This window comes from Monocercomonoides exilis, assembly GCF_001643675.1.
Source record: "Monocercomonoides exilis strain PA203 chromosome Unknown scaffold1-2713096, whole genome shotgun sequence".
NCBI classification, from domain to species: domain Eukaryota; phylum Preaxostyla; order Oxymonadida; family Polymastigidae; genus Monocercomonoides; species Monocercomonoides exilis.
Window position 1 is genome coordinate 2369135 of NW_027150546.1, and position 23142 is coordinate 2392276.

General features: G+C 34.6%; 4 protein-coding genes across 4 annotated transcripts; 2 read left to right on the forward strand and 2 right to left on the reverse strand.

The window, feature by feature from the left end:
- Positions 1 to 3270: 3270 nt before the first annotated feature.
- Positions 3271 to 4233, reverse strand: MONOS_10926 (uncharacterized protein; the record flags this gene model as incomplete). Its single annotated transcript, XM_067863414.1, has 2 exons — positions 3271 to 4032; positions 4087 to 4233. The coding sequence occupies 2 exons, from the start codon at positions 4231 to 4233 to the stop codon at positions 3271 to 3273; spliced, it is 909 nt and encodes a 302-aa protein (XP_067736587.1).
- Positions 4234 to 8078: 3845 nt separating this feature from the next.
- On the forward strand, positions 8079 to 9310 carry MONOS_10925 (uncharacterized protein; the record flags this gene model as incomplete). The annotated part of the gene is made up of 2 exons (XM_067863413.1): positions 8079 to 8384; positions 8448 to 9310. 2 exons carry the CDS (start codon positions 8079 to 8081, stop codon positions 9216 to 9218), a joined length of 1077 nt encoding a protein of 358 aa, XP_067736588.1. The 3' UTR covers positions 9219 to 9310.
- Positions 9311 to 9317: 7 nt separating this feature from the next.
- On the reverse strand, positions 9318 to 18118 carry MONOS_10924 (putative K+Transporter (Trk) Family Protein; the record flags this gene model as incomplete). The annotated part of the gene is made up of 2 exons (XM_067863412.1): positions 9318 to 17865; positions 17939 to 18118. 2 exons carry the CDS (start codon positions 18116 to 18118, stop codon positions 10075 to 10077), a joined length of 7971 nt encoding a protein of 2656 aa, XP_067736589.1. The 3' UTR covers positions 9318 to 10074.
- A 3809-nt stretch (positions 18119 to 21927) lies between these two features.
- MONOS_16898 (uncharacterized protein) lies at positions 21928 to 22230 on the forward strand (the record flags this gene model as incomplete). The annotated part of the gene is made up of 1 exon (XM_067869769.1): positions 21928 to 22230. One exon carries the CDS (start codon positions 21928 to 21930, stop codon positions 22228 to 22230), a length of 303 nt encoding a protein of 100 aa, XP_067736590.1.
- Between the last annotated feature and the right edge of the window lie 912 nt (positions 22231 to 23142).

Genomic DNA, 23142 nt, shown 5'->3' on the forward strand with positions numbered 1-23142 from the left:
TTGTTGGAGGAGATTCAGCGATCGACAATGGATATCAAAATAGAAGGTAAATTCTTGGGATTTTTTATATATGTTTCATCGATGTTGAAAGGAAAGGAGAAAGATGAAATGGAAGGAGCGAAAAGGAAAACGACAAAAAGGAAAACGTTTGTCAAGATGGAAGAAGATGGATTAGAAAACGTCATCATAAGCTGTAATGAAATAATTGATTTTTTCAACAATGGAAATCATCATTTATCGTTGGATGTTGCAGATTATTTCGTAAATGCTTGAAAAAAATGTAATGTGTTGAATTTTGTAACACATAAATTTTCTTTTTCTTTTTCATTTCGCAAAATTAGAAACAAGAAGTTATTTTGTAAATTCGTTTATTCACAAATTCGAAATGAAACAAAGCAATAATAAAAAATAGAAAATGAAAAAAATGCAGTTCATTTCCTTATATAATCTCAAAGAATTTTGAAATATTCAACGGTGTTTCAAAATATTTTTTACTATTAAGAAAATGTGACGCTCCAAATAAGCTTTCATTGAAATCTTCTTATTCTTCTTTTTCCATCTATTCGAAAGCTTTCCTTTTGGTTGTCTTTCTTCCTTTTTCGTTGAATTCACAATTCTCATTTTTTTTCAATCGCCTTGAAATCACAAAAAATACTCCAAAAAAATAATGTCTCATTTCGTCAACCTTGTTGATTTTAGAATCTACTCCACAAATTCATCAGTACCTTCACATCTAATCAAGCAACCAACTTTCACAAATCTGTCACTCGTTGCTGCTTTCAATAAAAATGTGAATTGTTTGCAAATCTCTTCGCGACAGTCCTTTGATGCAACAAGCACTCCTTCAACATAGCCAATAAGTGCAGAACATTCTTCATTCCACAATTTGTGCCACAACAGGAAATAGTTAATTTCGATAATCCATCTCCAAATAACCAGCACTTCTTTCACTTTTCCTTTTTCCTCTTCTTCTTTCTTCTTCCGATCCACACTCTTCGACAACTCTCCAATTCTCTTGCTGCTTCTCTTCCAAAATGCAGCTCATTCACAGCAATATCTTTCAATCTATTGTCATCCCAAAATCGGTTAATCAAAATCTTCCAAGCAGACTAATAGGCAAGTCGTTTAAGGTTGGATGCTCCTGATGATATTGGATGATCTCTTTGATAGCATCCATATCCAGTTCTCGCTCAACAACCTTTATAAAAAGAATATAAAAATCAACAGTATCAACAAAAAGATAGATGATAGTTTAAAAAAAGGAACATTCATACACAACATCGAATATTGCTCATAGCCAGCAATACCATTTCCACTTCTTTTTGAGCTTCCTCATTTCCCTCTTTCTTCAACGCAACTTTTAGAAGGCAAGACACACAAATCGAAAGCAATTTATATGAAAATAAGTTGCTTTGAAAAATATAGCATTCGCAAAGATAAGTTAAAAGCTTTTCGTTCTTTTCATCTTTTCTCTTCTCTTCATTAATAATCATCTTTTCAAACCTTTCGTTTAACGAAGAATACAAAAAACCGAAATTTATCATGTTTAATAGCACGTTGCAATATTCCATGTGCTTCATTACGAATAACGCATTTTCGACTGAAAATTTCCTTTCTTTTATCATTTTTTAAATTTTGTTGAAAAGCTCTTTTTGTGAAAGCTGATACAAATTCTTTTTCATTCTTTTCTTCAATCAAAGAATTCATTCCAAGGATTTTCTGTCTTTGTCCATCTTTTTAGAAATGTTTTTCATTCCGAAAACAGTTTTGCAAAAATTACAAGAAAAAATATTTTTCAATCAAGATTTTGTTTCAGCAATGATATCAAACCAGTGCATTATTTTGTGTGTTATCAACATCCTTGATTCAAGCAAGCATTGCAGTTGCAAAGCTTCACATAAAGAAATTTTTTCTGAATGTGTGTTTCTTCATAATCAAAAAAATGAATAAAAAGGTGTAAACTCACTGAATATTGCAAAAAAAATGTTCACACAGGTTTTAATTGCATTTTTGTTTTCAATCCATATGTGTCGAGAAACCTTGAAAATGATTTGATCATTTACATAAATGAATATTAATCAATGCAAATTTTTCAAAATTAGAAAAGTGTTTAAATAATATTGTCAAATGTTATTTGTTGATTTCGTGTAAACCAATCGTTTTTGATTATTTCGTTGTTTCACTAAAATACAGAAAGTTCAAAATATAAAAAAAGCGAAACTCAACAGATATTAGAAAAACCTATCTGACAGATGGATGCAAATGTTTAATGAACGTTTATCTTCTTGTTTGAATTCATTATTTTGTGAAAAAACTTCATTTTTCCACTTCCAAGTGAAAAGATCAAACTTTTTTTGGAAAACTTGCGAAAAATGCTTTAAAAGCGAAATATACAACACAATATTTAATGTTGATGCATTTTTGACTTTTTCCCTCAAAACATTGTTTTTTGACAAATGCAAGACTGCCAGGTCACAATTTAAAAACTTTGGTTTTTCTTAAAAACATTACCTTTAATTTAAAATTACTGGGGAATCTTGAAATAAATAGTTTATTTTGAAATAAATTTTTATTTCACAATTTATCTAATAATTATGCTAAAAAAAAAATTTGTCAAAAAACTCCAAAACACTTTTATTCAGTGCTTATTTAAGAAAAATTTTACAAAACAAATATGAATAGAATGGGTGTGATTAAAAGAGCTGGCTGATCCTTTTTGAAATCATACTTTCGTTCGAGTTTTGATCAAAAATTTGTTTTCAATGGGATTTTGTAAAATTGAACAAAACTGATAATACTCGTTGTATATGATGTTGTTATTGCAGTAACAAATTTTTTACAAAAATCCCATTGAGATTAATTTTTAAATCAAAACTCGAACGAAAGTATGATTTCAAAAAGGATCAGCCAGCTGTCGATTGATTCTCTTTTTTCCAAAAAAAAAAAAAAAATAAATAAATAAATAAAAATAAAAATAAAAATAAAAATATAAATATAAATATAAATAAAAATAAAAATAAAAATAAAAATAAAAATTTAAATAAAAATAAAAATAAAAATGAAAATGAAAATAAAAATATAAATAAAAATAAAAATAAAAATAAAAATAAAAATAAAAATAAAAATAAAAATAAAAATAAAAATAAAAATAAAAATAAAAATAAAAATAAAAATAAAAATAAAAATAAAAATAAAAATAAAAATAAAAATAAAAATAAAAATATAAATATAAATATAAATAAAAATAAAAATAAAAATAAAATACCTTCTTCACAAAAGAATAATATCTCTTTCCCACTTTTCGCCAGGATAATACAACGAAAAACGTTCTACAAACATGAAATGTTCTAACTTGATGATGAAATCATCAAATCCTTCTTCTTCCATCTTGTCATATATTTTTCTTTTCAACTCCTTTCTTTTCGCTTCTTCCATTTCATCTTTTGTCTCTTCTTGTAATCTTTTGGAAAGATTCATAAAGAATTCAGGACAAGAATATGCCCAACAATTCAATGATTGCTGTGAGATCTCCTCCAAGACAGCATCAATAGCTCCTCCTTTCAGCAACTCATCAACTTCCACAAATCCATTTTCTGCTGCTCTTCCCAAAAGATAAATGCATTTCTCTCTTATTTCTCGGTAATTATCCTTTGCCGCTCCCGATATTTGAACAATGCTTCTGAAAAGCCCAACATATCCTCCATTACGCAATTCGCAGAAACGAAAGAAAAACTCCAATGAATTCAGCCATCCCAATAAAACAACTTCTTCTTTCCTTTCTCCTCTTCCATCTTCTTCTTCTTTCTCTCTCTTCCAATTCACACACTTTGTCAGCTCCTCCATTTCTCTTTTTGCCTCCTTCACAAAATGCAGCTCATTCACAATCACTTGTTCATAAATTTTTTCTCTAAATAATGTGTGAATCAAAAGCTCCCAAGCCGATTGATACGCAAGTCGTGTTAGGTTGTGATGTTCCTGGTGATGGTGGATAATCTCTTTGATCTCGCTCAAAAATAGCTCTTTATCCAATTTCTCAACAAAAATGAAAAATTTCAATATTATCAAAATTTAAAAAGAAAAGCAAACTCCAAAATAGTAACATTTGCTCAATGCAAACAACGCCATTTCCACTTCCTTTTGAACTTCCTCGCTTTCCTCTTTCTTTACTGCAACTGTCAGAAGGCACAGAACACAGTATGAAAACAATTCCTCTGAAATTTCGATATCATTCATCAAAATATAGGATTCACAGGTATCAACTAAATACTTTTGATTTTTTCCTTCCTTTTTATTTTTCTCCTCAATAATAATCATCTCTTCAAATTTATTATTCAACAAAGATTCTTCAAATCCATGAATATAAATATTTTCCAGTTCTTTGTAATAGCCAATATGCTTTATTAACAAACACGCATTCTCCAAAGTCAATTTCTTTTGTTCAATCATTTTGTCAATTTCATTGAACAATTCTCTCGTAAAAACATATTTGAATTCATCTATATCCATCTCTTCTATAACTTCATTCATTTCAACAATTATCGCTTTCTGTTCATCTTCAATGCAATGTTTAAGCTTAAAAAATAATTCTTCAATAAAAAATTAAACAAAGAACCACAATCACTAGCATTTCAAATGCAACGATAAATGCACACTATAGAATTTTTCAGTTACGCTTTTTGCCTGCATTTTTATATGAACATTTTATTCAAAAAACAATAAAAATTTTTATCATTCACATTGAACAAGCATTTGTTTGTTTTGTCGAAAATACACGATAACAAAATCTCAAAAATGGTCATAAAAAATTTGCGTTCACACCATGCTTCTTAGCATTTGCATTTGTGACAAATAGTTATGAAGAGAAACAACGATGAATATTTCTGGAATTTTTGTAATGGAATCAAAGATCGAAGTTGTTTCTTTGAACTGAAAAATGAATATTCAAATGAAAGAACTGAGAATGAACATTTTCAATAGAAAAAGATAATTGACATTTGCAGAGGACAATACATCTTTATCTTTGCGCTGGTTATGAAATTCTTTCTGTTGATTTTTGAAAATTGTATGGCCAAGGGAAATACACCAATTTCATCAATAACACAAAAAGACATAATGTATGTATTTTGTATTGTTCTGTATGTTGTGAGGATATTTCTATCTGTGACCTTTCCAAAGTGCAGAAATATGAGTTATTGTTGAAATGGCCAATCTCCGCTTTGTGGAGCAATACGATGAGAATGGAGCAGATTATTATATAGACATTGGGAAATAAAGGAAGTTACGGAAGATGCATGATTTTTATTGGAACAAGAGGTGAAAACAAATTCGACTGATGTTTCATTGAATGAAGATTTATAAATGGTATTCTGTGAAGACAAAATCTGCACAAAACTATAAAGTATATTGGAGCATAAGGCAAAGGAGAAGCTTTTTGGGCAAGAAAAGTGGCTTGCCAACCAAGGGGAAGGATATTTATCACATTAAAAAGGCAAGAATTCAATAAAAAAAAAAGAAGAACCCAAAAATATCGGTTTTATTCATATAGTTTTCCTGTTTCTCGGACTGCGCCATGCAGACATGGAAAGCAACAAAATTCTCTTCCTGATTCCATTTTTTCTTCAAAACAAATGAGAAACGCCATCGAAGATATTACACATTATCAATTATTTGTTGGCAGTCGAACAACATTCAACCCAATTGCATCTGGATTTCATTCTTCGAAGGGACAGCCATTTTGAGTGAGCAAGGTGATTATAATTTGAAGTTTGTTTTCTTTATCACCACAGCCAATGAAAGAGAATTCGATGGTTTTTGTTTTCTTCCTTGTTTTTCAGAAAAGTGATTCTTGTGCCCCATTTCAATTTTTGTTCTTGATCAAGTGAGCATTGTGCCTTGATCATGAAGATTTCATTTAAATTGTATCATCATCCTCAACATGAGAATCGCTGAATGAACGTCAACATTTTTCATCTTTCCTCCTCAACGTTGTTGAAGAACAGCCAATTTATTGTGATAACATTCATTTCTCTTTCATTCGTCATCTTCTTCCACATGCAAGTCTACTTCAAATCACATCACAATTCCATTATTAACATTATCCATATTGTGTAATCAGAGTTATTCTCATCAGCTTCTGTGCCAGAAATAATGAGTGAAATGAAGAAGAAAACGATGAACAAATATTTGAAGAAATTATATAGAAATAAATATGTGAAGATAGGAAGATTCATCAGCAAAGGAAGAAGGCAACAATGATTGTTAGGGAAAGGAAGATGATGTATTGAAATGTTGAGATAAAAGTGAAGATGGATGAAAAGAAAAAGAGCAAAACTTTCTTTGATTGCAGATGGAGAAGAAGGTTGCATATTAGCTGATGAATGCATAGATTTCACGAGAGGTGAGGACTCTGAAACCATGTGCATGATTATTCGCTTGGACTCTTTCATTTGAGGATGACAACATCGACAATGCCATATTAAGAGATGCATCAGATGCAAAAGGATGCAGCATTTGTGTCTGAAGCAGTTGAAACGGACTTGTGCTTCCCATGACACAACCAGTATCTTGAGTATCATCAAAGCTTCAAATTCATTTTTGTGATTTCTTTGACTTTCTGTTTTGGCTTCATCACGAACTCCTGTGTTCAGGACAATTATTCTTCATTTTGCTTCGTTGTATTTTTCCCTCCTCTGAACCTGCAATCGTACTGTTTGCCAGACAGCTCATTCTGCAGCTACTATCCAGGCATCGATGTCTTTGCAGCTGAGCATGTGGCGCCAAGTGAAGAAGGAGCAGAAGTGAAAAGATGTTGTAATTTCATTGAAGAAAATTTTCATATCTGAAAGGAGAGCGTTTGAAGATTGGGCGGGAAGATGCAATGGAAGAAAGATCATATCACAAATATTCATCTTCTCCGTCTTCGGCTTGATATTTCCTTTCATATGAAGTCAAGTGGCCATTGGCGTCAATTTCATTCAACAAAATTGCATGCTAATACGTGAACGTCTCTTTTTGAAATGACCTTGTGAAAGACTGTAAATTATTTTTTCGCAGTTGAAATCGAACTCCAAAAGATTTCTTTGCATTAACCTTTTTTTATGTAAAAATATAATCCATTATCTTGATTAAGGAGCGTTTCCTTGGTCTTCGATATGCAGCTGAATATAATTCATCACTTCTTTCACATGGTATCTCTGATGCTTTTGTTCTGTTATTCCATTTTGACTATCTGTTTTCATAACTAAACCCTCAAACAATTCCTGAGATTTATCGAATGAAAGCGAACAAGAATGAAATAATAACAAATGAAAAAACTTTAAATCTTTTATTCAAAAATCATATTCATTTCCATTTTTTCACCCAAAAGTCACTTCAAATACGAATAACATACTTTTCTCATCACCTAATTTTGTTTTCATTTTCTCTTCTGTCATTATTCATATTTGTAAAATAAACTTAAGTCCATTGATAAAGGGAAAAAATGAAAACAATAAACAAATGGCACTTTTTTTTCAAGAAAAATATATGTGATGATGGTTTGATCAAAATAAAGAAAAAGTGTGCTTTTCTTTTCAATACAAAAACAATCATTGGTTTTGCTGTGTGACATATTGCACATTTGTTTGTTGAAAATAGCCTTGTAATTGGTTTTTAATCAAAAGCGTTTCCAAACAGTCAGATAAAAAAAGAAGTTTGTTTTTGCTGATAATCTCATTGTTCGAAGTGTTTATTGTGCTCATTGTGTCCTGAATGAACCACAAACAGAATGGATGTTGGAGATGATGGAATTCAAGAAATGAACATTGTGGACAAGTTTTTGAGTTTGTTCATTTCTGACTGTTTTGAAATACAAACAATTATTCATCCTTTTCATGTTTTTTGAAGAACTGTTTGAAGTGCTGAAAGTGTATTCAAAAGATGAACAGAAACAGAAAATCGAAGAAATGAATGGACTTATTGATGAGATGAGCAAGGATGAATTTCTCACAATTTGTTCATTTGAAATGTTTGACAAAATCACAAAAATCACGAAGGGAAAGAAAATTCCTTTAAGAAATATATTGCTTTTTCCGAAGCACATGGGGCGTTTAAATGCAATGAAAAGACTTAATGTTGGTCACTTCAAAAATTCTTCATTGGGAAAAAGAATTAAAAATCTGATTGTTGAAGAAGAGAAGAAGAAAGAAGAAAAAGATGAGAAGATATTGATTGATCTTTGTGAATGTTATCTTTTGTTTTATTACGAATATGATGACCTTCCAAAAACCATGACAAACATTTGTGTGCCACCCCTTTTGAAAGTGGCATCAAACAAGGATGAAAGCAAAGAAACACAAAAAGAAGCAGAAACTGCATTGCTTGCATTGGGCAATGTTGGAGATTTTGTTTGAGCACTTTCCCATTTTCCCCCCATTCTTTAAGGTTTTTTTTTATGATCTTTGATTCAGATAATTCCTGAAGAATTGTATTTAAGTGAAATCAAAGAAATCATCCTGTATCATCAGGAACATCGCCATCTCACTCAAATTGCTTATCAGTCTGCTTGGCAGTTTTTGATAAAAAGATTCGTGTTCGACGAAAGTTTGGAGGGAGTGATTGTGAATGAGATGCATTTTGTAAGAGAAGCTTCAAAAGGACTCGAAAAGTTGATGAAACATGAAGATTGGAAGAAGAAGCAAAAAGAAGCGAAAAAAGAAAAAGGAATAGGAAAAGAACCAGAAGAAGAGCACATGATGATGAAATGGCTCTTTGCGATTGGCCGTTATTTGACCATGTGCAAATTGTGGAACGAAGAATCTGTTCTGCTTGTCGACAGCATTGTGCGATTACTCAGAGCTGCAAGGGATATAAACATGGATATGAGCGAATGTTGCGTGAATATATTATATGGAACAGTGATGAACAGAACAATGAAGATTGAAGGGATTTTGAAAGGTTGGTCATTTGATGCTGTCTTGGAGGAGATTCAAAGTCAAACATTGAATCGCCATTTGATGAAATGCTTGAAATTCTTTTTGGTGATTTCAAAAAGAATGAAAGAGAAAGAGAAAGATGAAAAAGAAGAAACGAAAAGAAAGTCAACGAAAAAGAAAGTTTTTGTTAAAATGGAAGAAGAAGGATATGAAGACATCATCACAAGCTTTCATGTTGTTTCACGAATTTTGAAATATCGTTATGATGATTCTCTTTCTGACTATTATGCAGATTATTTTTTTTGAACATTTGAATGAAGAGCACTTTTCTATGCCTTTTGCATTTTCTTTTTTCTTCTCCTTTTTGAACAACGTCCTTTTTATTCCAAAAAAAGTTATGAGATGTCAAATGATTCAAAGTTGCATGTATTTCGATTGGCAAACAGAAAAAAATTGAAATAAACAACAAAGCAAATTGAAACGAATGTTTTTCAGAATGAAAGTTGTTTGAATGATTTGTTTCTTGTTTCCTTTTGGGAAAAAAAATGCAGCAATCAATTTCGGAACTCAAATTGAGTTACAAAACATATCGATTTTTTGTTTCCTTTCTCAATAAAAAAATGAAATTGTCGAAATTGCGAATACTAAGCAATAAGCAATGCAGAATATATAAGAATACAACTTTAATGCAATCACTTTCTTGCACTTGTCAGTGAATCATTGAAATTAGCGAAACCACTTTAAACATTTTGGCAACCAACAAAAATTTAAAATAATCAAATTGAAAAAAAAAAAACCAAAACAATCAATGTGCAAAAAGCATGCATAAAGTGTGAATAAAACACAACTATTTAAAACCTGTAAAAACAAACAACAATCAAAAATTCTAAACAAATAAGATTTGCCAACAAACAAAATAAAAATCTGTTGGCTTTGAATATGACATATATAAGCAATTGATTTCCATTCTACATACAACGCAATATGCTCTTTGAACAGTCTTTACACGAAAACATCACAATAATAATATGAATAAGAATAACAAATTTTTAATAATGAAATTAAAAAATATAATTTAAAATCAAAAATTCTCACTCACTTCAATCCAGAACATAATTCATTTGAAAGAAAAAATGAAATCACAAAAAGGATTTTCAATTTTTCATAAATTAGGTTGATTTAATGGTGAAGGAGAAGATGACGAAGAAGAAGACAAACTAGAAGAATGATTTGGAGGATGAAAAGAAGGGTGAACAGGAGATGAAGAAGAGGGAGGAGGAGGAGAAGATGACGATGACGACGATGAAGACGATGAAACAGGAGGAGGAACAAAAATGTCCATGAAAGATGAGCGAGTCAAATGATTCGATTTTGACAAATCATTTTGTTCCAAAACACTTCCTTTCAAGTTTGATGGATTGGAAGAAGAAGAAGATGATAATGAAGATGATGATAAAGATTTGATTGATGGAAGGGCAGAAGAGAAAGTGTAGCTTGAGTCAGGCAAAGAAGTCAGAAAAAGAGGAGTGTGTGCAATTGTGGTGAGTGTGGAAGAGATATTTGGAAAGTCTTTGCTTTGCAGAGAAGAAGAGGAAGAGGAAGAGGAAGAAGAAGAAGAAGAAGGAAAAACAACATGTCTCAAAGGTGTTTTGCTAAAAACTTTCGTTTTTGTTGTTTCTGTTGATTGCTTTGAAATGTCATCATTCTCATTCTTTTTCTCATTTTCTTCTCCTTTATCCTTCTTCTTCCCCTTCTCCTTCATCTCCTTCTCCTTCTTCCCTTTCGTCTTCCCCTTCCCCTTCCCTCTTTCCCTCGTCAGCCCCATCTCCCTCACCTCCTCCCACCCCAGCAGCCGAAACACCTCCTCTGGCGCTCCATCAAACGAGCCCTTCGCAATCGATCTGTCCACTTCTGAAGGCAAACCCCTCTGCTTCCCCATCGCCATCAGCACAATCACAATCCACTGTGTGACACCCGAAAGATGAACAGAAAGTGCTGTTTCTGAGCCAAACCAGCCAAAACTCATTCCTGTTCCGGAATAGTCGGAGGCCAGCTCGTGCAGAAGAGAGAGGGAGGAGAGATAAGGTGGGTGAGAGGGAGAAGAATCAGAGGAAGAAGAAGAAAAATTATGTGTTTTGCTATTCTCCACGCTTTCATTCATTTTTTGTATTCCTTTAATCTGATTCACTCCATTCACTCCATTTATTCCGGTTATTCCATTTATTTCCTTCATTCTCTCACAACTTCCTTTCTCTCCTTCAACCAACGGCAACTCAACACACACAACAATCAGCCACCCAACAGAAAGCCAAATCAAATCTCTCAAAAGCGGCTGTTCGCGCTGGATGGAGGCAAAATCAATGAAAAGGCGGGAAAGCAAGTGGATTGACGGATAGCGCTCAAAAAAGGTTAATTTTGGTTTTTTGTTTGTTTTATTCGTTTTATTCGATTTATTTGATTTATTTGGGGAACTGACAGATTTGTTTGGGGATTTGTTTGATTTTGTTGATTTGTCTGTTTGGGAAGGTGAAGAAATTTGAGAAGGGGTTAACGAAGAAGAAGAAGATGATGATGATGAAGGAAGAATTGAAGTTTTCCTTTTGTAAACATCGAAATTTCTTTTCTCTTCATTCAAATCCATCATTTGTGATGCATTTGCTGTTTTAATCGCTTTCATTTCTGTTTCATCTTCATCGTCATCTTCTTCTTCTTCTTTCTCTTTTCTCAAATTTTCTGATGATGATGTTGTTGTTGTTGAAAAAGAAGGAATTTCTTGTTCTTCGTTGCCTGAGAACGAAACTGTTGAAGAAGAAGAGGAAGAAGAGGAAGAAGAAATGTCTGGAAATTCAGAAAATAATCCATATTTTGAAGAGTTTGTTTGCTTTTCTTTGGTTTTGCTGCCATTTTCTTTCCTTTCTTTTCCTTCTTCATCTTCTTTGTGTTTTTCTCTTTCTTCTTCTTTCATCTCATCTGAAACATCATCAATTGCTCTTTTCATTCCAATTTCTTCTTTTCCTTCATCTTTCATTTCTTCTTCTTCTTCTTCTTCTTTTTCTCTTCTTTTTCCTTCCAAATAGTCTTTTTTGGGTGTTTCGTTTGGAGAAGGAGACAAAAGAAAAATGTTTGTTTCTGTTTGATATTTTGGTGAAGAAGAGGATAAAGGAGAAGAAAAAGATAAAGAAGAAGAAGATAAAGGAGAAGAAGGAAAAGAAGAAGAAGAATTGGATGTTAAATATGTTCCTGAGAGAAGATCTGGTTCAATTGTTTCTTTGCTTTTCTCATCATCATCATCGTCTTCTTCTTCTTCATTGCTTTCTTCTTCTTTGTTGTTATTCTCTTTTATTTCATCCTTTTTATCTTTTCCTTTTTCTCTTCTTTTTTCTCTTCTTCTCTTCTCTTCTTGTTCCATCAAAGAAAGAGAACTGAACACTTTTGCAATTCCTTTCAAATTCGACGAATCTTTTGATGTTTCCTTCTTTTCTTCTTCTTTTTCCTTTTCTTCTTTATTTTCTTTATTTTCTTTATTTTCTTTATTTTCTTTATTTTCTTTATTTTCTTTATTTTCTCTTAAATTTTGCGAATAAAAAGAATTACCCAAATTCAGTTCTTCTTGTTTTGTTTGTTTGTTTGTTTGAATTTGTTCATTGTTTGTTGGAAGAGGAGGAAGAAAAGAAAAAGATTGAGAAGAAGGAGAAGAAATAGAAGGAGAAGAAAGAAGGGAAGAAGAAGAAGAAGAAGAAGAAGAAGAAGAAGAAACATTCGAAATTCCACCTTTTTCAACATCAACTTCGTATTTTCTGTCGAAAGGACGACGGAAAAGAAGAGAAAAAAATGAACGAGATTTGTTTGGCTGATGATGAGAGGGAAGAGAAGAAGAGGAAGAGGAGGATATTGGAAGAGGAAGCAGAATAGGAGGAGGATAATTATTATTTGAAGAAGAAGAAGAAATAGATGATGATGGTGATGATTGAGAAAGGCTTTGGCTGTTAAGCAATCCTGAATCAACATCACTTTGTTCTTTTTCTTTTCTTTCTTTTTCTCCTTCTCTTTCATTTTCTTCTTCCTCCTCTTCTCTTATTCCTTTCATTTCATCATCTTCTTCTTCTTCCTCTTCTTCTTCTTCTTCTTCTTCTTCTTCTCTTCCCCCCTTTGCCACAAACACAGGCTGAATAAATCTTCCTCTCTGGTGCCAATCTTTGCTTGTTCTGTCGCTCACTCTTTTTCGATACAACGAAATTGTGTTTTTGAATGGCTGAAGAATGGAAAGAGGGCGATGAGGGAGAAGAAGAGAAGAGGAAGAGGAAGAGGAAGAGGAAGAGGAAGGAATAGAAAAAGGAATAGAAGAAGACGAATGAGAAGGAAGAGAAGGAAGAAATGAAGAAGAAGGAATGTATATTGAGGAGGAGGAGGAAGAAGGGAAATTTGAAACAGGAAGAGGAAGATGAGTATATGTTGAACTAATTTGATTTTTCTTTCTTTCTTCTTCTTCTCTTTCTCTTTCTCTTTCTCTTTCTTTTCTTCTTTCTCTCTTTCTTTTCATCTCCTCACTTTCCTCATTCAAACAGCTAAGTTTATGAATTGAATGATTGCTATGATGATGATGATGTTTATGTTTGTTATCATTTTCATGATGATGGTGATGAATATGTTCATTTTTTTCATTTCCTTCTTTTCCCTCTCCTTCTTCTTTCTTCAAATTTTCTTCATCATCATCTTCTTCTTCCCCTTTGCTATTCAAATGATGTTTCTTTGGCAAGACAGTTTGACTTTTCGTGTTTAATTCTTCACTTCTGTTTTGCTTGATTGGATGACGACGCAAATGCGGTTGAGAAGAAGAAAGGGAAAGAGGATAAGGAGAAAGAGAAGAGGAGGAAGAAGAAGAAAGAGAAGAGGAAGGATGTGATTGTGTTATGTGGCTGACATCAAGAGGAAGTGAATAAGAAGGAGATATTTGAGAAGATGAAGAAGATGAAGAGGAGGAGGAAGATGGTGATGATGGAGGAAGAAGAGGAAGAGGCAAAGAAGATGGAGCAGTGATTGGTTGATGATTGGAATCTTGCTGAGATGAAGAAAGTAAAGAAGAATGAGAAGAAGAAGAAGAAGATGATGATGATGAGGGAGAAGGAAGTGGAGGAGGAGGATGAGAAGGAGGAGGGCATAGCAGATTTGATGCCTGAAATTCGGGTGATTCAGATGAAGAGGAAGGAGAAGAAATCGGAGCAATCATTTCATCTGAGCCTTCCATCCTTTCATTCAGTGGAGAAAGAAGAGAAGAGAACTTCGAAGAAGAAGAAGAAGAAGGAAAAGAAGAGGAAGAGGAGGAAGAAGAAGAAGAAAATGGCTCGTCTCTGAATGGGCGAGTGGTAAATGTGGATTTTGCTGTGTAAATTGAAAAGGGAGGAGAAAGATGTGGTGTGGATTGATTGGACTGAAAGTTGGAGGGTTTTGAAGGAGAGGAAATGGAAGAGGAAGAGGAAGAAGAAAAAAGTGATGAATATGAAGATGAAAGAGATGAAAAGGAAGAAGAAAAAGAAGAAGAAGAAGAAGAATAAGTTGATGATGTTTCAGAACTGCTTTTGCCTTCATCTGAATCTTCTTCTGCTGAATTGTGCAGCGAATGGCTACTCGGAAAATAGTCCTCAAAACGCTCTTCGCTCTCTTTCTTCTGGATCACCTCTGCCGATTCTCTTCCTCCTCTTTCTTTTCCTCCTCTTCTTTCCATTTTCCTCCTCTTCCTTTTCCTCTTCTCCTTCTTCAACAGCTTCTTCACCATCTTCCTTCTCCTTCTCCTCTTCCTCTCCTTCTGCTCCTCTTCCCACCTTTTTCTCGCCTCTGCCTTCACCCCAACCTCAATCGAACTGTCAATCTGATCGCTTTCTGTGTTTTCACTTCGCTTTCTTCTCAATCCTTTTTCTGTCTCTGAAGATGCATCAAATGAACTTCTTTTCTCCTCTTCCACTTCTTCCTCTCCTCTTTCTCCTCTTTCTCCTCCTTCCATCACAGCCACCTCCTCTTTCTCCTCTTTCTCCTCAATCTCCTCCTCCGCCGCCTCAGCCTTCTCCACCGAAATCGCTGTTGCATGCAGCGTCAGAATGAACGGATACGCCGAAAGCACCATCGTGAAGCAGATCAGAAGGATCACCCCAGGCTCCATCCTCGACAAGTCAATCACTCCCATCCCGCATCCTCTGTCGCTCACGCTGTGCGCAACCGCCATGAACACGCGCAAAACTGGGTGCACTTCTGAAAGCGGGGCTGTCTGCGCCCCAAAAGCGAGAATGAACACCACCTCGAGAAGACAGAGAGAGAAGAAGCAGACAGAAAGCACGATCAGCTCTGCAGAGTCGAAGAGTGAAGAGTATATCTCACGGGGATGCGCCAGCACATAGTCGATCGCCTGGCACGACCCAGCAGATCCGTTCGCCTCTTCTCCTTTCAGCTCTTCTTGCTCCAGCTGCAGAACACTCTGCGAGGATGTATTTGAGGAGGAGGAGGAGGGATGAATACTTTGTGGGTTTTTTGATTTGGATTCATCATCAAAGATGTTTTCTTCTCCTCCTTCTCCTCCTTCTTTTTCTTCTTTTTCTTCCTGCCCTGTGTTCTCCATTTTCTTCACCTCGTTTCCTTTGTTTCTTCTTCTCCTTCTTTTCCTTGCCTCCTCCTCTTCCTCCTCCATCCTCATCACCATCTCCATCTCTTCCCTCTGTTTCTTCTCTCTCCACCTCAAATACCTCCTCTTCCCCCTCATCCACACAGAAAACGGAAGCATAAATATCGCTGGCCCCCCCAAAATCATCAGCACCACCCCAACAATCGCTCCAAGATGGTTTCCTCCTCTGATCGACTCCCAAAAAAATGTAGGTGTGATGCTCAGCCCCGCCCCGTTGAATGCAGATACTGCTGTGAACAGGCCCCACCACAACACCCGGAAAAAACAGGGGGCATCCGCCTCGTTTGCAGCCACTGTGGTAGCAGAAAGATGGAAAGTCTGCTGCAGACAGGACTGAATGTTGAGGCGGATGGAAGGACTGCAAAAGGAAGGGACAGCAAGCAACACAGTGCCTACAACATACCACGTCAGCACATACGCAATCATCGAGCGGATAATCTCGCCCATGCCGAGATACTCCAAAGAGAAGAGATACAACGGCAGCGTCGTTTTCTCTTGCTCTTCCTCTTCTTCCATCCCTTCCATTCCTTCTTCTTCTTCTTCTTCTCCCATATCGTTTTCCTTTTTCACTTTCACTTTCATCTCCTCCACACCCGCAATTCCTCTTTCTGCATCGTTGTTATCATCTGCTTTGCTCTTCCGATTTGACTCCTCTCTTTCTTTTTCCATTTCTTCATCTTTTCTCTGCTTGGCTCTTTTCTCCCTCATCTTCTGCAAAAACCTCACACCGTGTCTCCGCTTAAGCGCTGTGGCTGGTGCAACATATCCTTCGTTCTTGATGGTCGCAATCACACTCGATGTCCTATCATCACCACAAAAAGAGTCTGCTTTTCCTCCTTCTCCTTCTCCCTCTCTTTCTTTTCTTTTCTCTTTTCCTTTCTCTTTTCCTTCTTTCCCTCTTCCTTTCCGCGCAATGTCTTCTTCCCTCTGTTTCTTGCTCTCCTTTCTTGCTTCGTCCAGCAGCTGAATCAGAACTTGGGCGGCGTGTGGCGCCAGAGTGGCTGTGGCTGAGCTGCTGTTGCTGAGCAGCGGGGGAGGAAATGAGGAGGAAGAAGAAGAATGATAAGAAGAAGCAGGAAAATGAATTGAGGAGGAAGATGAAGATGAAGGAAAAAGAGGAGGAGGGAGAGGAGAAGGTGTATTGAGCAACTTCGAATTGATGTTGTGGGGAGGATTGAGAGTAATGGGACGAGGGAACCTTCGAGAATTCCTTTGATTGGCATTTCTATTTGAAGATGATGAAGAAGAAGAAAGAGAAGACTTTTGCTTTGCTGGAAAAGCAGCGCAGAAAGACGGGCTGTAAGTGAAAGCTGGAGGAAGATTGGCAAACGAACGAGGAAGAGACAGAGGAAGAGGAGAAGAAGAAGAAGAAGGAGAAAGAGAAGAATTAGAAGAAGAAAGAGAAGAAGAGGAAGAAATGATTGGATGTGGGGAGTTCAGCGATACACGCGGAGGAGTCGGAGGCTGAAAGAGGGCAGCTGTGATTGGATGTGTGCTAACGCTGATTGGAGGAGTCGAGGGAGAAGGAGAAGAAGAAGTTGAAAAAGAAGAGGAAGAAGAAAGAAGAGGAGGAGAGGAAGAGGGCGATGACGATGACGATGACGATGATGGAGAGTTTGTTGGAATGAAATGCTGAGTTCCGAAATAGGCAGCTGAGTGAGGCGTGCGTGGTGCATAAGCAACAGAAGGTGGCTGAACAGGATGCCCATTGAAAGAAGAAATCGCTGATGCTTTCGGCAGCTTGTTTTCCGCTCTTTTCTCTTTCTGTGGCCTCGGCGGAAGCGAAGCCAGCGAACACGATGCTGACAGAGGCGAAGGATGCATATGAATTGTGTGAGCAGAGGTAATGTGCTCGTTCAGACGCCTTTTGGAAGCAGCCCCCTCACGTTGCGTTGGCAGCTGGATTGTGAAAATAGGCGATGGAGGAATTCTTTTTATTTGCTCCTTTGAGAACTGAATGAAGGACTCTTGCTTGCATTCATTCTCCTTCTTCGAAGTCGGAGATGCATCCTCAAGTTCAATTGTTTGCCTCACAACTGGATGGTTGAAATGCTTCCGGATATACCTTCTTTTCAATATCAACGGCAAAAGAGACAAGAGACACGAGCTTCCGAGGTGTATCGTTATCATCAGAACCAATTGGGTTCCAAACTTCGAGTTGGAGATGTTGAATCCGGCCAGTCCCACGCCACAGACAGCTGACATCACCGTATAAAAGCAATGACGGAATGAAAAGTCGCTTTCCCAAAATAAAAGGACAACTGCTGCAGCAAAAGCAATTATCTAAAATAACAAATTTTTTCATACAAAATTTTGTCAAATGCTCAGCTCAGACATCATATGAATTAAAGCACACCAAAATCAATGAAAGATGCAAAACAAAATATGAGCAGTTTCTTTGAAAGCATCTGCCAATTTTGCTTTGTTTTCTCTTTTCATTTTCCTGCACAATGAACTTGTCCTCCACTTGAACAATACGTTTCAACTCTTGATAATCCGGTATGCGCCCGATTAGCAAACGATCATTCTGGCTCATGCACAACTTGAGCCGCAAACAAAAAAGTAAGTACTCAAATTATTCGCATATGGGTTATCATCTAAAAAATCATTCATCAATTTAAAAAACGTTCAATTATTCATTGGAATCATCAAAATTTATTATTTCTATAAATTAAAATTAGCAAATTCGAGAAAAAGATTTATAATTCTAAGAAAACGAACATGTTGAACCAATAATTGGAAATAAGTAAAATTATTCATTGAGAAAATGAAGGATAATAATAATGTCAATCTCTTCAATAAAAAATGTGTGAAAAATAATCGAGTCTCAGTGTTTGAAAGAGTAATTTATTCAAATGAAATTGAAGGGAAAAATGCAATTTATTTTTTGCTCTTGTTATTGTTGTTGGATATAAAGGAACAAATAAAAAATATTGTTCTAAAATACATGCACCCACATGGTCATAAAATGGAACAATAGAAACAGATGATGATCACATTTTCAAAGGAAATGAACCATCATCACTTTTTATTTTTTATTTTTTGCAACAAGTTCCAAAAAAATTTTATCAGTATTTGTAACAAGAAAAACTTGTTCATATGTTATTGAAAAATGAATTTTCAAGTTAATTATAGTTGAATACATGTGAATGATTTTGAAAATATATCCATTTCATTATTCGATAAAAACCTTTTTATTCGAAAAGGTAATAAATAAATTTGAAATCTTCACGTTCATCTTGAAAAATTATTGTGATCCTGTCACTACTCACTTCAGTCTTTTCGTGCGAAATTCTTATTGATAATAGCACTTTCATGATATTATTTCTATTATTTGAAATTTGTTGGAAATTGTTTGAAATGTCACAAAAAACTGAATAATATTGAGAAAAGAGTTCATCATCTGTCGTTTGTCTCAAACATTAATGTTCGTGATAAACATAATGATCGAATTTCTCACAATGATTAAATAAAACAAAGAAAAAACTGCATCACTATCAGCAATCTGAAATTATGAAAGATTTCAAAAATAAGCGAGCATGTTTTTCAACATTTTTTGATCGAATGAAAAAATTTATCATAGGACAATTTCATTTCAAACATTTAGTAATTATTAAGGAACTGGGTGATTATTTTTGAAATCATATATTTATTCGTTATATGGGGCAAAATTTTTTCATTTATGAATAAAACAACGATTTGTTCCAAACTTTTCCCGCAACCTTATCATGAGAAACATTGCATTCGTATGTCAAAAAAATACAGAAAAATTCCAAAATTGAGAAAAATATTTGTTAGAGAAGAATGGAACAAAATTCTTAAAGCAAAATATTTTGTCCCATATTAATAATTTTCTCATTGACAGTTATTTTCAAAAGAATAATAAAAAAGCTTCTCATTCTTTCAAATTATTGTCTTTCATATGCATTTTGACTCCAATAATAAAGAAGTTCATTAAAAATTTTTCAAAAACATAAGATAGATTTCTGAGTTTTTGCGACAAATTATTAATTTGAAAAATTTGATTGGAAAAATCAGAAATCAAAAATTATTACCCATCTTGAATAGGCCTTTGCGACAGACCGACATTTTTCCATCAACTCGACAAGTCGACCGACAAAACAGTCGGCTTGTGTTTAATTTTTTGATAAACTTTATAACATTCAAATTTAAATATTGCATTTTTTGCATTGAATTTTTATTATTTTTATTTATTAATTTTTTAATTATTTCCAGATTCGAACAAACAAATTATAATTTAATTGATCACAAATAATTTCAATGGGTTATCGACAAATCTTTGTCGAGATCAGTCGAACGACAAAGATCAGTCAGTCGAAAGATCAGTCGGTCGAAAAAGATCAATATGTCGAACGGATTAACATTTTTGATACATTTCTTTTTTTTTAATGAAACGTATTTTTAATAATGATCTTATTTTGAATTGCATTTTTTGATTGAAAAATTCTAAGAATTTCAAAGATATTGAGTATTTATCTATCTGACATTATTCATTTGTTGTCCAAAGCCATATTTTGTCGGACGCTTCATCAGCTTTCATATATATTTGTTATTTTCTTAATAATATACAGTCTAAACCGGATATAATCACATCGGTTTTTGCACAACTTTTTGTGACTATATCCGATTGTGATAATATACGATGCTGCTTATCACAGAAAAAAATAAAAATTAATTGATTTATTAATTAATTTTGGGTCGATTTTTTTATTTTTGGAAATTCTTCACAAAAACACATTTTTCAATAGAAATAACAATTTTTTATGTTTTCCTATGTTATTCAGTCTTATTTAAACATAATTTTGAAAAAGCGAAAAATTGAAAGTTTTGATCAAAAAATCGATTTTTCATTGAAAAAAGCACCCATAATGAAACAAAATGTGATTATATATTTTCATCCCTGTGATTATATTCGATGGAAAATGAATGAAAAATGAGCTAAAAATGTCGGTGAATGGAAAAATGTGACTATAAACGAATGTGATTGTATTCGACGTGATTATATCCGGTTTTGACTGTATATATATATTTTTGAATGCATTCCATAATAATTACACATTTTAAGTTTTGATACTCAGATTTGTGGAAATAGCAGGTTAACACATGAAAAATGTTTGACAAAAATCATTGTTTTTATCATTTCATACGATGAACAACGATAGAAATTTGAAAGAATTGTTTATTCTGCTGATGAAGATTCATAATTATTTGTGATGACTTGCTCATAATAATTCATATAGCACAACGTCAAATATCTCGTGCAAATTGGAATGAATCGAAGTTGCTAAATTTTGAAAACCAACAGAATTCAGTTTATATTAATGAAATAAGAAAAAGAAAAAGTTACTTCTAATGATTTCGAAAAAGAAAGCTGAATTTTCATTGTGAACAAAAAAAATAAAAGAAGAATAACAATCTGGAAAGTTATCGTTTTTCTTCTTTCTTTGTTCTTTAAGCTGTTTCTTCTCTTCCTCCACTTCCACCACCAAAAAACTTTTCTTTTTCACCTCTTTCCAACATCTCCTCTTTTCCTTATCCATCTTTCTCCTCTCAACAACACTCTTCTTTTCCTCTTTTAAATTCGACTTCTTCTTCATCTTTATCTTTCACCTCAATTACGTCAATCACCTCCCTGAATGTCATCTTGTTTTGCGACAATTTTTGATCTTAATCGCAGCAACAGCGATAGAAAGTGCTTGATCATATACAAAATGAACTCTTAAACATGCAAATGCTTCATCAACAACAACATTTCCATCAACAATTCCCACAACAATTCCAATCTTATCATGAAGTTTCCTCTTTAAACAGTATTTCTTTTGGAATGAGCCTGCCGTCACATCCTTCTGTAATTACTTCCATGCAAGTACTTTCTCAATCAATGTTGTCGGAATCACGTTCACAATATGCACTATATATTGTGTATAAACCCATTTTCATTCCATTGTCGACTCACAGAAAGACTTTGCAACAAAGCGAAGAAAATACACAAATAGCAAAACAAAATCTATCTATTTCTGTTCTCAGCTGCATTGTCAGTTGTTCATTTGACAGCAGCGGCATCAGCAATTGAAGGCAAAGACTGAAGCAACACGATAAATGACAAAAACTCTTCCTCAAACGGCTTTCCCTCTAAACAGCAGTATATTTTCATCATCAACTTCATCCGCTTCATCTTCTTCACCTTTTCCATATTTATCGCCTATCATAACTTTTTCAAACGTCATTGCATCTTTTTCATCACACGATTCACCCATCTCTTTGCAATAGTCTTCGATTTCACATTCAGCAGATCAAGCTAACGAAGATTCGACTCATTTTTGGATGCTAGACGCGATTGACATAGGGCGGAAAGTTGTGTCGAAGCGGCTTCCGGACCTGTGGCACTGGGCGATCCGGAATGCGCTGGAAGGCGTGAGGAGGAAGCGGGAGAGCTGGAACTGGCAGTACATCAACCAAAAGCGAAGGAGCGACAGGTTGCGATATATGAAGGAGAGGTTGCGGTATCTGCGGGTGATGGAGCAGGAGAAGCTGGATGATGACATTATAGATCGGGAAAACAAATCCTTTGTGGAGATATGGGGTATCGTGATGAACGATAACTTCAGAATGATCAAGAGGAATTAGAAAATCGAGAGGAAGAATTGGTTAGAGGGAGTGGTATGAGACGATGCTTTGCTGACAAAACTAATTGAAGAAGACTACACCAAGAAGAAAAAAGGCAAGACAGAAACGAAAGAAGCATGAACAGATGACTTTAAAGACGAATTAGACTCAAAAAAACAACAAATTGCAGCAGCTCGCAGCAGGGCGAGTTAACGAAGGAGTTCGGATGGTTGAGAGAGAAAGGAAGATTCAGATGCAGTGAGATTAAGAACAAAAGAAGAGGAGATATGCAGCAATGGAAGCAAAGCGGAAGCAGCTGAAGATTAAAGAGCGATGGCAACAGAGATAATTGGAGCTGGAAAAGGAAGGGAATGAAAACATTTCTTTTGGGAAGATTCTGAGGGACGAGCAAAAGAGAATGGAAGAACAAGAATAGCCAAAGCGGAGGGAGGAGAAGAAAACACTTTTTGAGAATCGAAAGCAGGAATAAGCCGTTAAGAACTGAATCCAATCAAAACAGAAAGTGGGAAGATCACAAAAGCAGAAAGATAAGAAGTTTGCGGAAATTCGCAATAAGCTGCAAAAAGAGGCTGTCGTGGCTGCAGAATGAGAAGCAGCTGGAGGCTCTGTAGATGATTGAAGATTTAAAGGTGGAATACGAGTTTGTTGATGTTCAATCCTTTCAAATGCTTGTGAATATGCAGAAGATACGGAAGGCGAAATTCAGAGTGAAATGGAGTAAGAATGATATAGAAAATGAGAGAAAGAGAAAGAGAAAGAGAAAGAGAAAGAGAAAGAGAAAGAGAGAAAGAGAGAGAGAGAGAGAGAGGGAAGAAAGAGAAAAAAAAAGAGAAAGAGAACTAACATTAAAAAATGAGGCAGAAAAAGACAGCTTAGAAAGTGAAAATGAAGTATCTTCTGTGAGTGAATTTT